The 12,247-nt window shown below is 44.9% G+C and overlaps 1 protein-coding gene across 1 annotated transcript in view; it reads left to right on the top strand.

Moving 5' to 3' along the window:
• Nucleotides 1–12,247, top strand: part of kdm2bb (lysine (K)-specific demethylase 2Bb) — an 81,005-nt gene that overhangs the window by 1,191 nt on the left and 67,567 nt on the right. Inside the window, exons 2-6 of the mRNA XM_063210794.1 lie at nucleotides 69–213; nucleotides 718–796; nucleotides 887–933; nucleotides 4,871–5,049; nucleotides 6,923–7,029. Of these exons, the coding sequence (XP_063066864.1) occupies nucleotides 69–213; nucleotides 718–796; nucleotides 887–933; nucleotides 4,871–5,049; nucleotides 6,923–7,029 (557 nt within the window). The remainder of the gene's footprint in view (nucleotides 1–68; nucleotides 214–717; nucleotides 797–886; nucleotides 934–4,870; nucleotides 5,050–6,922; nucleotides 7,030–12,247) is intronic.

Here is a 12,247-nt window from a genome sequence, read left to right as displayed (position 1 = left end):
AGCCTATAATGGTCGTTTTTTTTTTTTAAACACTTCATCAACGTCAAACAACAACTCCATTTCCACAGCGTTCCATCTGTCGGAGGATGTATGACGAGAACGAAGATTTCTCTGATGTGGAGGAAATTGTAAATGTCAGAGGTTTCAGCTTGGAAGAGAAACTTGAGAGTCAGTCTTACAATCACAGCTTTGTACAACGCATGGATGGAAAAGGTAACTTGAATTTTGGAATTCTTTTGGATTGTCTCAAAGTAAAGCAGAGGTGAGCTAGTGCCTTGCCTAGGTGCCCAACATGCTGGCAAGTCCATTGATAAATGTCTTGATGGCAGACTAATCCCTGACTGATTTGAGTCCAAGACACACACACACACACACACACACACACACACACACACACACACACACACACACACACACACACACACACACACACACACACACACACACACACACACACACACACACAGTCACAAACGTTCAGATTGTTTTAGCTCTTCCGCTCATTTGCCTTAAGAAATCTTAATGTTTTCCCCAAGATATATGTATGTATTTGATCTGATGTAAGGTTCATTGTTGAACTCAAGTGTGTGTTATATGTTTACTGCCATGTGTAATAATGTGTATTAGGTCTTAGTGTATGTTTGGCATTTCTGTATATGTAAGCTGTCAGACGCCTTAATTTCCCTCTGGATTAATACAAGTACTCTACTCTACTAGATTTCACTTACGAGTATGTTCAACAAGAAGCTCTCCGAACACCATTACTTTTTGAAGTCAAAGACGGACTAGGCATTAGGTAAGGAAGTGCTGCACTCAGTATCAAATACCAATATTATGTCATGTTTCAACACTGTCTTGATGAAATTCCTCATCTGTCCTTGTGCAGAATGCCCGACCCAGACTTCAGTGTCAGCGAGATCAAAGCTTTAGTGGGTAAGTTTTACGTGCCTTTACTCATCTCCAACATGTCTTTCCCATGCTAGATTACAATTATTACATTCATCTGTTACTGAAGGAGAAAAGATGGGAGTGGTGACAAGACAAACATTTAAAAAAAAAAAAAAAATCAATTTTCATGAGCGTTTGTGCCTTTATTTGGGGACGGCACAGTGAAGAGAGACAAGAAGTCGAGCATGACACGGGAGTGGATTTTCACTCCCGTCCCATCCCGGTCCCAGAAAAAAAGTCCCATCCCGGAATGGAGTAAAAGAAACAAATCCCATCCCGTCCACTCCTGAAAAACGAATGTTGCGTAAATGAATGTACAGTATAACACTAGGCTCGTTTGTGACGACGCAGTAAGATTTTTGCTAGGCAGTGGGCATGCACACTTTGCCAGTTTGATGCATTGTGGTTTCTAATGCGCATGCCCACTGTCTAGCAAAAATCTTACTGCGTCGTCACGAACGAGCCTACTGTCTTCACCCAAGTTGCCACCGAGGTGGAGGACAGAGGGAAGGATGCGTGTTTGGTGAAATGGTTCATTACGAGGCTAGTTGTTTACCCCAACAGGAAGTCAGTCTGTTTTTACTGAGGTTGTGTGATCTGACCTTGGGACACAGCGAGCGCGAAAACATCCCAGAGAGTAACTAACCTAGAACAGATCCAATGGCCAGTAGGTAGCCCACAGCCAACATGGGGAATTGGTTTTGGCGGGGCCCCCAGGTCACAGAGGGACCACTTAAGCAGTCAGAAAACCTTTGAACCATAATGGCAGCGATGTCGTTTTAGATGTTTGTTTTTTAAGTGGTTTTAAGTTAGTCTAAAACAGGCTCATAACAGATTAGGGGCGTGTTTGATGCTGCTACTGTATGACTTTTGGGTTGCTTTTTTTGTCATAGGACACAGCGGCTATTGTGCACGTACAGATGTAAAAGAAAAAAAAAACATGTATACTGAGAACCACAAGAAACGTATCTACATCACACTGACGTCTGCATCTAGATATTGTCTTTTGAACAGCCTACATCTCTCCTATGTAGGCTATGGATGGTTACACATAACTGTGGTCGGGGGAAACATACCTAAAGGTCAGGAGGTCAAGATGTCAGGTGTGAATCCCAGCAAGTGATTTGTAGTGATGATGAACCAAGCTGTTTGGAATGCACTTGGGTTGACTGGCAACCAGGATGAAGTTATGTTTGTTAAAACACACACACACGCGCACGCACACACACACACACACACACACACACACACACACACACACACACACACACACACACACACACACACACACACCAGGATGGTTTGTCATCAGGAAATACGGTGTCCTAGAACATAAGAAGTTCATGTTTCCATGTTGGCACACACACACACACATACACACACAAACACACGTTGCCGTGGGTGGGATGTGACTGAGGGGAGGTATCGAGATGCAAGCAGAGAGGAGAGGCGGTCTGGTTGTCATTAGTAACACATAGCATGAAAGCAGCTGGGATGTCATAAATCCTATGTAGGTGTGGGGAAATCTTTGATTTGTTGCCCACCTCCTTTCAGAATACAAACAAGCGCTCTGACATCTACTTAAATCAGTCAGTCTTGACTTGCAACCAGCAACCAAATCTTTTTTTTTATTATTATTTTTTTTTTACCTCCGCCAAGGAGGTTATAGTATGTTTATGTCTGTCTGTTTGCTTGTCCGTCTGTCTGTCTGTCTGTCAGCAGGCTGATTCAAAAAGTTATGCACTGATTTTGATGACATTTTGTGGACTTGCTGGAAATGACCAAAGGAGCAAGTGATTATATGTTGCTGGTGATCTGGATCACAATGCGGATCCAGGACTTTTAAAAAAAGATTCTACACCATTGCAGGATAGGGTGAATTTTGACTTTCCAGTTTCTAACTCCACAAAAACAAGGATGAAAGACTTGGAAACAAATTAGGTTGTAACAAAGTCAAATGTTATGTTGAACAGCTTCCTTGGTGGAAGTCTACACTCTCTGAGTGCATTTCTAGTTGTCTTTGAGACTGTGTTTTATCATGGTTGACCCTTTGGCTTTTATTTGATCTATACGTTTTTTGCCCCTTGTGTGTTGTTAAAAAAAACATGTGTACACACTCTCCTCCCACACACAGATAGTAGGAAGGCTTGACACGAAGTTTGTGTGTGTGCGTGTGTGTGCGTGCGTGTGTGTGTGTTTGCGCGTGCGTGCGTGCGTGTGTTGAATCACATCTCACCTCTCATTTCCTGTCAGGACCCCATTAGTGTTTGTTGTCCATGCAGTTGAATGTTTTCAGAGCTCAAAGCGTGTGGTGGCAATAGCCTCTCTGCAGCAAGCTTTTCAATGATTTGACATTATGTGGTGGACGATGAAGGGCTTTATTCTCATATGATGTTATTTTTCAGAAGTCTGTATGAAATGAAAATGTGAAGGGGAAAGTAAGAGAGTTTTCCTTGCAGTTACTTTTCCAGACCAGCAGGGGCATTATACATTCAACCTAACATAAATAAGGATGAACTACTGAATACTGAATCCACTGCTTAAGACTCTTCTGAATCTAAAACCGAATACCAAATCCTTCTCCTATCCTACTCCATCAGCTGGTACATTATAGTGAAGTGAAAACCATTGCACAGTGCATTCTCTTGTCTTAACAGTAAGATAAAAAATACTTCATGCTGAAGGAATATTTTATTGTTTTATTTGAAAATAAAAGCTTCTCTTAAACGTTGACAACATAATCATGTCACACTTACACATGCGGTAGGAATCGGTTCGGTTGGCTCTCTAGGGTTTGGCCAAAACTGAACCCCGTCAACAAGGCCGAATCCAGCTGAATCCATAACCGAATCTTGACTTAACTTTACTTGACGCCGGTGTCATAAGCATGTCATTACAGTGTCATAATAGTGTCATAAATGTTCATGACGCATGCATAACACTGTTATGTCCATGTCATAAACATTTTATGACTGTTGGCCCTAAGTGACATTAAGGGCATGATGTTTATGACTTATCTATGACATGTTTATGACACTGTAATGACATGCTTATGACGCTGGCATCATGTCAAGTGTTACCATATGTTGTTGTGTTCACTGCATTCCAACAGTAGAATACTTAGTTAGAAATTATATTTTGGGGGTAAAAAAGAATTGTCGTTATCATTAGCAGTAATGATATTTTCTGGTCGTATATGATTTGTAATTACACAGTTTTAAACACATCACTGGCTGCAGCTGGGAGTCAAAATTTTAAATATCAACGGGAGCGGGCAGGAGCGGGAATAAAGATGAATGGGAGTGGGCAGGAGCAGGAATAAAAATGAACGTGAGCGGAAAAGGCCGCGTTTTTTTTCTTAAAAACAAACAAACAAAAAAGCCTCGTTTTTTTTGACAAAACGGGATTGGGGTTGATTGTGAGTGGGAGTGGGCAGGATTGGGAGACATTCTTTTCAGGAGTGGACAGGATGGGATTTGTTTCTTTTTAAAAAATCCACTCCCGTGTCATGCTCTACTTCATTGCATCACATAAGCATTGAGCCTCCATATTGTGTGGGTTATACTGCCCCCTAGGATTCTGTTGCTAGAATTGCACGTTGGTCAACCTCTGTCCCAGAGGTTATATTATAGCTTTGCATATTAACTGTCCTGTACTATACTGTATGCTCGTATCCTAAACAGCTAGCAAGTATCGGTCTAAAGTGTGTGTGTGTGTGTGTGTGTGTGTGTGTGTGTGTGTGTGTGTGTGTGTGTGTGTGTGTGTGTGTGCGCGCGCGCGTGTGTGTGTGCGTGCATGTGTGTGCGCGCGCGCGTGTGTGTGTGTGTGTGTGTGTGCGTACGTGTGTGCGCGCACGTGTGTGTGCGCGCGTGTGTGTTTATGTGTGTGTGTATACGTGTGTAAATATGTGTGTCTCCCATAGGCAGCCGTCGTGCTCTGGACGTGATGGACGTGAGCACGCAGAAGGGGACGGAGATGAGCATGGCCCAGTTCGTACGCTACTACGAGACCCCCGAGGAGGAGCGGGACAAGCTCTTCAACGTCATCAGCCTGGAGTTCAGCCACACCAAGCTGGAGAGCCTGATCAAGAGACCCACAGTGGTGAGTGAGGAGGAGGAGAGGAGGAGAGGAGAGGAGAAGAGAGGGGAGGGGAGGGGAGGAGAGGAGAGGAGAGGAGGAGAAGAGAGAAGAGGAGGAAGAGAGGAGAGGAGAGGGGGAGAGGAGAGGAAGGAGGACAGGAGAGGAGAGGAGAGGAGTGGTGAGTGAGGAGAGGAGAGGGGGAGGAGGAGATGAGGGGGAGGGGAGGAGAGGAGAGGAGAGGGGGAGGAGAGGGCAGGAGAGGAGAGGAGAGGGCAGGAGAGGAGAGGAGAGGGGGAGGAGAGAGTTGAGGAGAGGGGGAGAAGAGGGGGAGAAGAGGGGAGGAGACGAGATGAGAGGAGAGGAGAGGAGAGGAGAGGGGGAGGAGGAGGAGCAGGAGGAGGAGGAGGAGAGGAGAGGAGAAGAGAGGAGAGGAGAGGAGAAGAGAAGAGAAGAGAGAGGAGGAGAGGAGCGGGAGAGGAAGAGAGGGGAGGAGAGGAGAGAGGACAAGAGGAGAGGAGAGGAGGAGGAGGAGAGGGGGAGGAGATAGGAGGAGAGGAGAGGAGAGAGGGAGGAGAGGAGAGTAGGGAATGTGAAGGAAGAAAGAAGTGATCAAATTAGTGAAAGGGTAAAGAGAATGAGAAGGTTGGGGGGAGAAGAATGGAGAGCCACAACAAGCGGCCCACCATGGTGAGTGGGGATGCAAACGATTAATCGATTAAAAACCATTAATCGCAATTAATCGACAATTCAACTGACAAGAGACTCAGGTGAAATGGGCATGTGAAGAGTGTGTGTGAAGAGGGGTGTGAATAGTGGGAATATTTGAATCACCTTTGGATTAAAGAATTGAAATAGAATTAATTTAAATGTGGTATTTTATGTCAATTTTTTATTATTTTTTTTAGATTTATTATTTTTTTTACGAGAAACATTGAGATTTCGGGGGGAAAACGCCGCTTATCAATGAATCGTAAGTCGATCGATAAGACTCTCAACTAATGATTAATGAATTAATCGATAGTTTGCATCCCTAGTGGTGAGAGAAGAGAGAAGGGGAGGAGAGAAGAGAGAAGGGGAGGAGACAGGAGGGGTGTGATGTGAAGGAAGAGCTGTGGAGGAGAGCGAACAAAGTGATCGAATGAGTAAGAAGGGTAAAGAAAAGGAGAAGGTTGGAGGAGAAGAGTGCCGAGGAAGCGCTTCGGATGAAATGAGTAGAAGTGGGAAATGTCGTGGAGGTTGCAGAAGACTATAGGATGATGGAGTTGCGTATTATGGTGGTGGTGTGGCAGAATGGACAATAAGTAGAAGGAGAGGTTAGCCTGATAAACCAGCCTAAATGTGTGACCGGAGTAATTTAGTCTGGCCCCGATGAATGATTCCTCCGAAGATGGTTGATGAGAACAACTTGCTGTTTTTTCAAACCGTGTGGGCACTCTGACCATCGGTGGTCTTTGCCGTTGATGTGCTTTCCCAACGGTGTTGCGAGGTTCGTCGTCACTCCCTCAAAACCCCACCCGCTTTGATTCAAAACAAATCGCTGCGTTGTGATTGGTTTTGCCTGACTCAGGGCACAGCGTTCAAACGTTCTCAGATCCGAGGCCAGACCCACTCGCTAGCTGAAAAACTTTGGCGTCCAGCGGGTGGCGCTGGTTTACCAGGCTATGGAGAGGTGGCAAGGTTCAAGTCAAGGAACTGGACAGCAAAGTGGACAGTTTAGGTTAAACTGACTGAGCTTTTGAAATTTGTGTGACCGATACTTGGTGTGTGTGTGTGTGTGTGTGTGTGTGTGTGTGTGTGTGTGTGTGTGTGTGTGTGTGTGTGTGTGTGTGTGTGTGTGTGTGTGTGTGCACGTACACGCGTGTGCCCATCATGTGTCATGTGTGCGTGTGTCCAGGTGGACCTTGTGGACTGGGTGGACAACGTGTGGCCTCCTCACCTGAAGAAACAGCAGACGGAGTCCACCAACATCATCACAGAGATGAAGTACCCCAAAGTGCAGAAGTAAGCCCTGCTCTTAATCTGCACCTCTGCTAAGCCTTAAGGGCCGTACACACACATCGCTGCTATTTACTAGCTTCTCGCTTGCTCGCCTACTCGCCTCTCTTTCATTGAACGTCGCTGAAAGTTCCTGTGGCTTTAACTGCCAATGAGCAGGCGAGAAGTACAGAGCTCTGCATTTCAATTGGTTACTCGCTTACTTGCCTCGCTCGAAGATAAAATATTTTCAACTCGGGATCCGCCCACATCGCACCGCTTGTACAGTACTCACCTACTCGCCTGCTAGTCTCACTGGAAAAACATTGACATTCTATTGAGTTCATTCGCTGAGCGAGTAACTATCAGCGACGTGTGTGTACGACCCTTTAGTGTATCGTAGTGTTTCTCAACAGGGGCGCTACAGCCCCCTAGGGGGGCATTGAGAAGGATACAGCTGAGTGGGGGCGGGGCTTAGTTCCATTTGGTTGGGGGGCATTAGTCTATTTTATTTTTCAATACTAAGGGGACGTTGGTAGACTTATGATGAGGTCAAGGGGGCGTTTGGAGGCTTATGATGAGGTCAAGGGGGAGACAGCTGGTGTTGAAAGAGCTAAAACGCTGCAGAGTACCGCCTGGAAAAGCACAGATCAGGAGCAATGACATTGGCAAACGATTCAACCTGAAGTGTTGGATCTGGCAGAACAACCAACCGAAGCTCGTATTTAGAAAAATGTGAACATTCCATTGGCTGCGGCCTGCTGGCGCCGAGCTCATTACATATTTTTCGTTGAAGTTCAACGCTTTTGACACCCTCTGCACTAGAAACTCTTTTGCAGCTTTTGACGCTTCTTCCACTTGCTCTTCCATACCAAGTCAATTACATCCAACGCTTTCCACGCCTTCAACGCCGGCTGTCTATCTCAGTGTTTCTCAACAGGGGTGCCGCGGAGACATGACCGATAAATGAATTATGTAGTAGGCCAATAATACATTTTAGTCTAAATTGATAAGTTAATGCTAGTCAGTGGAATCTTTTATCTGCCATTTTCGCACAAAAAAGTAAATATAGGTTGCCCCAGTCAGCTGCAACTTTGAACGTAGGTCGTGTGACGTCTCCAAATGTGTTACTTTTCTAAGCTTGTGTGGTATCGGATGTGATGCCATGTTATGGCTTGTTGGTTTGGGGTGCCTTGAAATTTTTCATGAACTGAAAGGGTGCCTCACCTAAAAAAAGGTTGAGAAACACTGGTCTATCTGTACGGTTGGCAAACCCCCTCTCCAGAAGTGTCATGTAGATGTGCTGATGACTGAGCTTGAGGCCTGACCATTAAACTTGCTGGAGTTATATTCTATTAACCCCTTAGCGCAGCACCTATGTTATAACCTTACTGTCACCAAAATTGTAATGTCTATGTCTTAATCTGTTACTTTAGGCTCTCGGCACTGTCATAGCAATGTTGTTATGATGTAGTTGAGTATTTTCAGCAAATAGTGAGTAGTCCCACCCGGCAACCCCATCTGCAGTAAGAGGCTACATATTTTTACTTAGGCAGGTTTTGATGAAGACAGTATTTGTATGTTAGCCTGAAGAAGTGAAGGCTTCTAAAAATGTACTAAGAAGTGTGCCTCTGCACATCTCGGAGAAGACTGACGTCACAGTGCTTAGTCTAAGCAGTTTTTCAAACAGGAATGCAGTTGCTATGCAGTTGCTGGAACAGGCTGAAGTATAGCCAAAGCGCTGCAATATCAGATTCCTTTATATAAAACATGGTGCATTGCTGGAAGGTCATTACATTTGGTTTGTGGTGGATGATTTAAGTGCAGAGATGTGTACATTAGAGTGAACCCAAAGCAACGAAACCCAGTGTTTGCCAAAATACTCATTCAGTAAATCAAGGTTGTGTGTTCATTTTATGGATTACTTATGACTGCTCATCACCAGCACCTGGACATTGACTTTGCATGGAGACGCTATGAGTGCGTTGCAATATGCGACCTTGCCTCCTCCACTTGCCTCCTCCACTTGCTTCTCTCCTCGTAGGAGGAAGTAATATGTCATGATGACATCACTGACAACAGCATTATATTTCAATATCTTGCAAAAGCTCAATTGTAGAGTCTTTTTCTCATTTGCAATTGGGATGGTGAATGAAAAACAGTCCCTCAAAAGTTGTTGTGGCTAGACTGACAGCTGGGAAACTTTATCGTTTTCTCCACGGAGGAGGGGTCAGGAGGCGGGACGAGGAGACAAGCGCAAGTGGAGGAGGCAAGGTCGCATATTGCAACGCACTCCAGGTCTTTTGAGATGTGTACAATGCTTTCACACACTCACACATTACAGGCTGGCTATCCACAGAGTTGCTAGGCAGCAGGAAAGTTGGCCATGACCGACTAGTAGAGTGTAAGACTCATGAAAAGATCTTGTCCAATCAGAGGTGGGTAAGAGTATGCTCAAGGACTTTACAGCCAATCAAACACTGTTGTACTCTCTTCTTTCTCCTCTCGATATTTCCATCTGCATGTCTTTGTTTGCATGTGCAACTCACTGTCATCAGTGTACTATAAAACTGAGTCAGATCACAACTCCTCCTTCTCTTCACTGACACAGCCAGCCATAGACAAGCTCCCTCTGATTATTTTTGAGTTGGCAGAGATATTGTGCCAAAATGTGTGTTTAGTTGACTGCATGATGACTGCAATGATGACTGATTAGATGACTGCAAAATGTGTGTTTTAGTTTATTATTATTATTATTATTATGGGACCATGCTATTGAAAATGTGTTTCATTTTGATGCATCATACCATAGCTAGCATCAGGCTAATTTGCATCATCATTTCACTGTTTTCTATGTGGCTGTGTTGTGTGGCTGTGTGTAGGTGGGTTGGCTGCCTGGTAGGTTCCTAGGTCTCCTTGTTGTCTTAATCTGGATGCCAAAGCCATGGTGCCCATGACTTGTCTATTGATCCGCGTTCACCTAATCGCTGCTGCTGTTGTGCTATTATTGACCCAGGGCAGGGGAAGGGGGCAGGGTCCTCCTGCTCAGCTCTTTGCAGTGTTTTAAGCTCATCTGTAGGCTACAGTACAGCTAGTTCTCTCTCTCTCCTTCTCTCTCTCTCTCTCTCTCTCTCTCTCTCTCTCTCTCTCTCGCTCGCTCGCTCGCTCGCTCGCTCGCTCACAGAGCAGATTTTTATACTCACTGAACACCCCCTTCCTTATTTCCTTCCTTCCTTCCTTCCTTCGTTTCTTTATTTCTGACTAGAAGTATGATTTAGACACGCATCTCTTACCACAGCAGTGCCATCGCAAGTCATTGGTTTTCATGATTCACTGGTTATTCCCTATTGCATATTGGAGATTATGATTATTTCCTTGAGAAAGCAGCAGCAGCAGCAGCAGGTGATGTGTGTGGACATGGTTTATTGTTTTATGATTTAAGGCAATTTTTTCTTCAATTTTTCCTTTTACCACTTTGTCCCCCCAAAAATGTTAAGGTACCACCTGTCAACTTAATTGACAGTTGACGGGTGCTAATTTGACACTGTTATTTTTCGATGAATATCAATTACTTTTTATTCACATTACTAGCCTGTCTTATTGTGATTACAATATGACTTCAGCCATGTTAAGCTTTGCAATGAGGTTACAAATATAGCATACTGCTAGCTTGTCTTGGAAAAGTAGAATTCCTCTGTCACGGACCACCAGTTGTCCCTGGACCACACTTAGAGAATCAGTGATTTATGGAATACAGGTCCAATTCTATCAATGGGGTGTGTATTTGCATATTTCATGAAGTTGCTGTGTTAATTTGCAAATACACCCAAGATGATCTCAGACTTCAGGTACTTTGAGGGACAGAGTGGTACACAAGACTGTAAGGAGACAATGAGGTTATGGAACGTGAGTTATGAAAAAGAGGACTATTCTAAACCAGGGTGTCGTAAAATGTTTATTCTTATATGATTCTTATGTAGATTCTTATATGTACATGTATATGCAGGAATGTATATGTATGTGACTATATATATAGTTCCAGTTGTTAACAGGCTACCTTTGCTGAGTGAGGGGGGCCTGTCTCTGAGATGGGGCTGGGTTAATTCGCATCTGTAAAGGGCCTCTTATTCGGGCCATGGCTTAGTGTGCTGTTTCCTACTTGACACTTTTGGGACACACACACACACACACACACACACACACACACACACACACACACACACACACACACACACACACACACACACACACACACACACACACACACACACACACACACACACACAGTCAGGAGCGCAGCAAAAACCGGTCTCGCTCTAGAAGCATGCGCCTCTAAGTGCACGGTGCAATGACTTCCAGAGCTGTTTTTCTTCCCGTGTAGAAGCTTAGCACTGGATGACAAGGGGACTCGATGTGGGGACTCGATGTGCTCAGGGGGGAGGAGGGAGATGTGCTCAGGGGGGAGGAGGGAGATGCCATCCAGACCGGCCCCCTGGCCCCTGCACACTGCAGTTGAACATACTTGGGCCTGGCTGGGCCACAGCTAATGGGGGGTGGGTACTTCGCCTATATAGGGAACAATCCTACCTGAACAGCTAGGCCTGGTGGAGGGGGACAAGTGAGAGTAATGTAGACCTCAACGAGGCCTCCTGTTCCATTGTGGAGCAGTAATAAATCTGCAGTAAACTCACCGGATCAAGAGTGCCTGTCTGACATTTATGGAAAAAACCCCACAAGGGGTACCGGACAAAACGGAAGAACATGGCAGGTATGTAGTATTGCTCTGCAGGGAACCATACAGAGTAATACTATACATACCAGTTCATTACCATGTACCGGTAATGTAAAATCCCTGTATATGATGTTTTTTTTGCCAAAGACCATGAGTCTGTGTTTTTGGCACCCCCTGCAGACAAACTGAAACAGACAAGTGTTTACAAATGATGATGGCTAGTTCTCAATGTGAAGTGATCTATCCTTGAAAATGAGTAATGCCCATTTTTCGCGGATTTCACCAAGGATTACATTACATTATATTACATTACGCTTACCTGACGCTTGTATGCAAAAGCGACTTCAACTTATTTAGGTTCAGGGTATCGGTTACAGGCCCTGGAGCATTGTTGGGTAGGTGCCTTGCTCAAAGGCACTTCAGCCGTGGATGAAGGTTCTGTTAAGGGTGGGGTTTGAACCTGCAACCCTCTGATCTAAAGGCCAGCGCTCTAACCACTGAGCCATAGCTGCC

This window comes from Engraulis encrasicolus, chromosome 11 (assembly GCF_034702125.1).
Source record: "Engraulis encrasicolus isolate BLACKSEA-1 chromosome 11, IST_EnEncr_1.0, whole genome shotgun sequence".
Lineage (NCBI taxonomy): Eukaryota > Metazoa > Chordata > Actinopteri > Clupeiformes > Engraulidae > Engraulis > Engraulis encrasicolus.
Note: the sequence above shows the minus strand (reverse complement) of the source record. Positions and strands in the feature narration are given on the sequence as shown.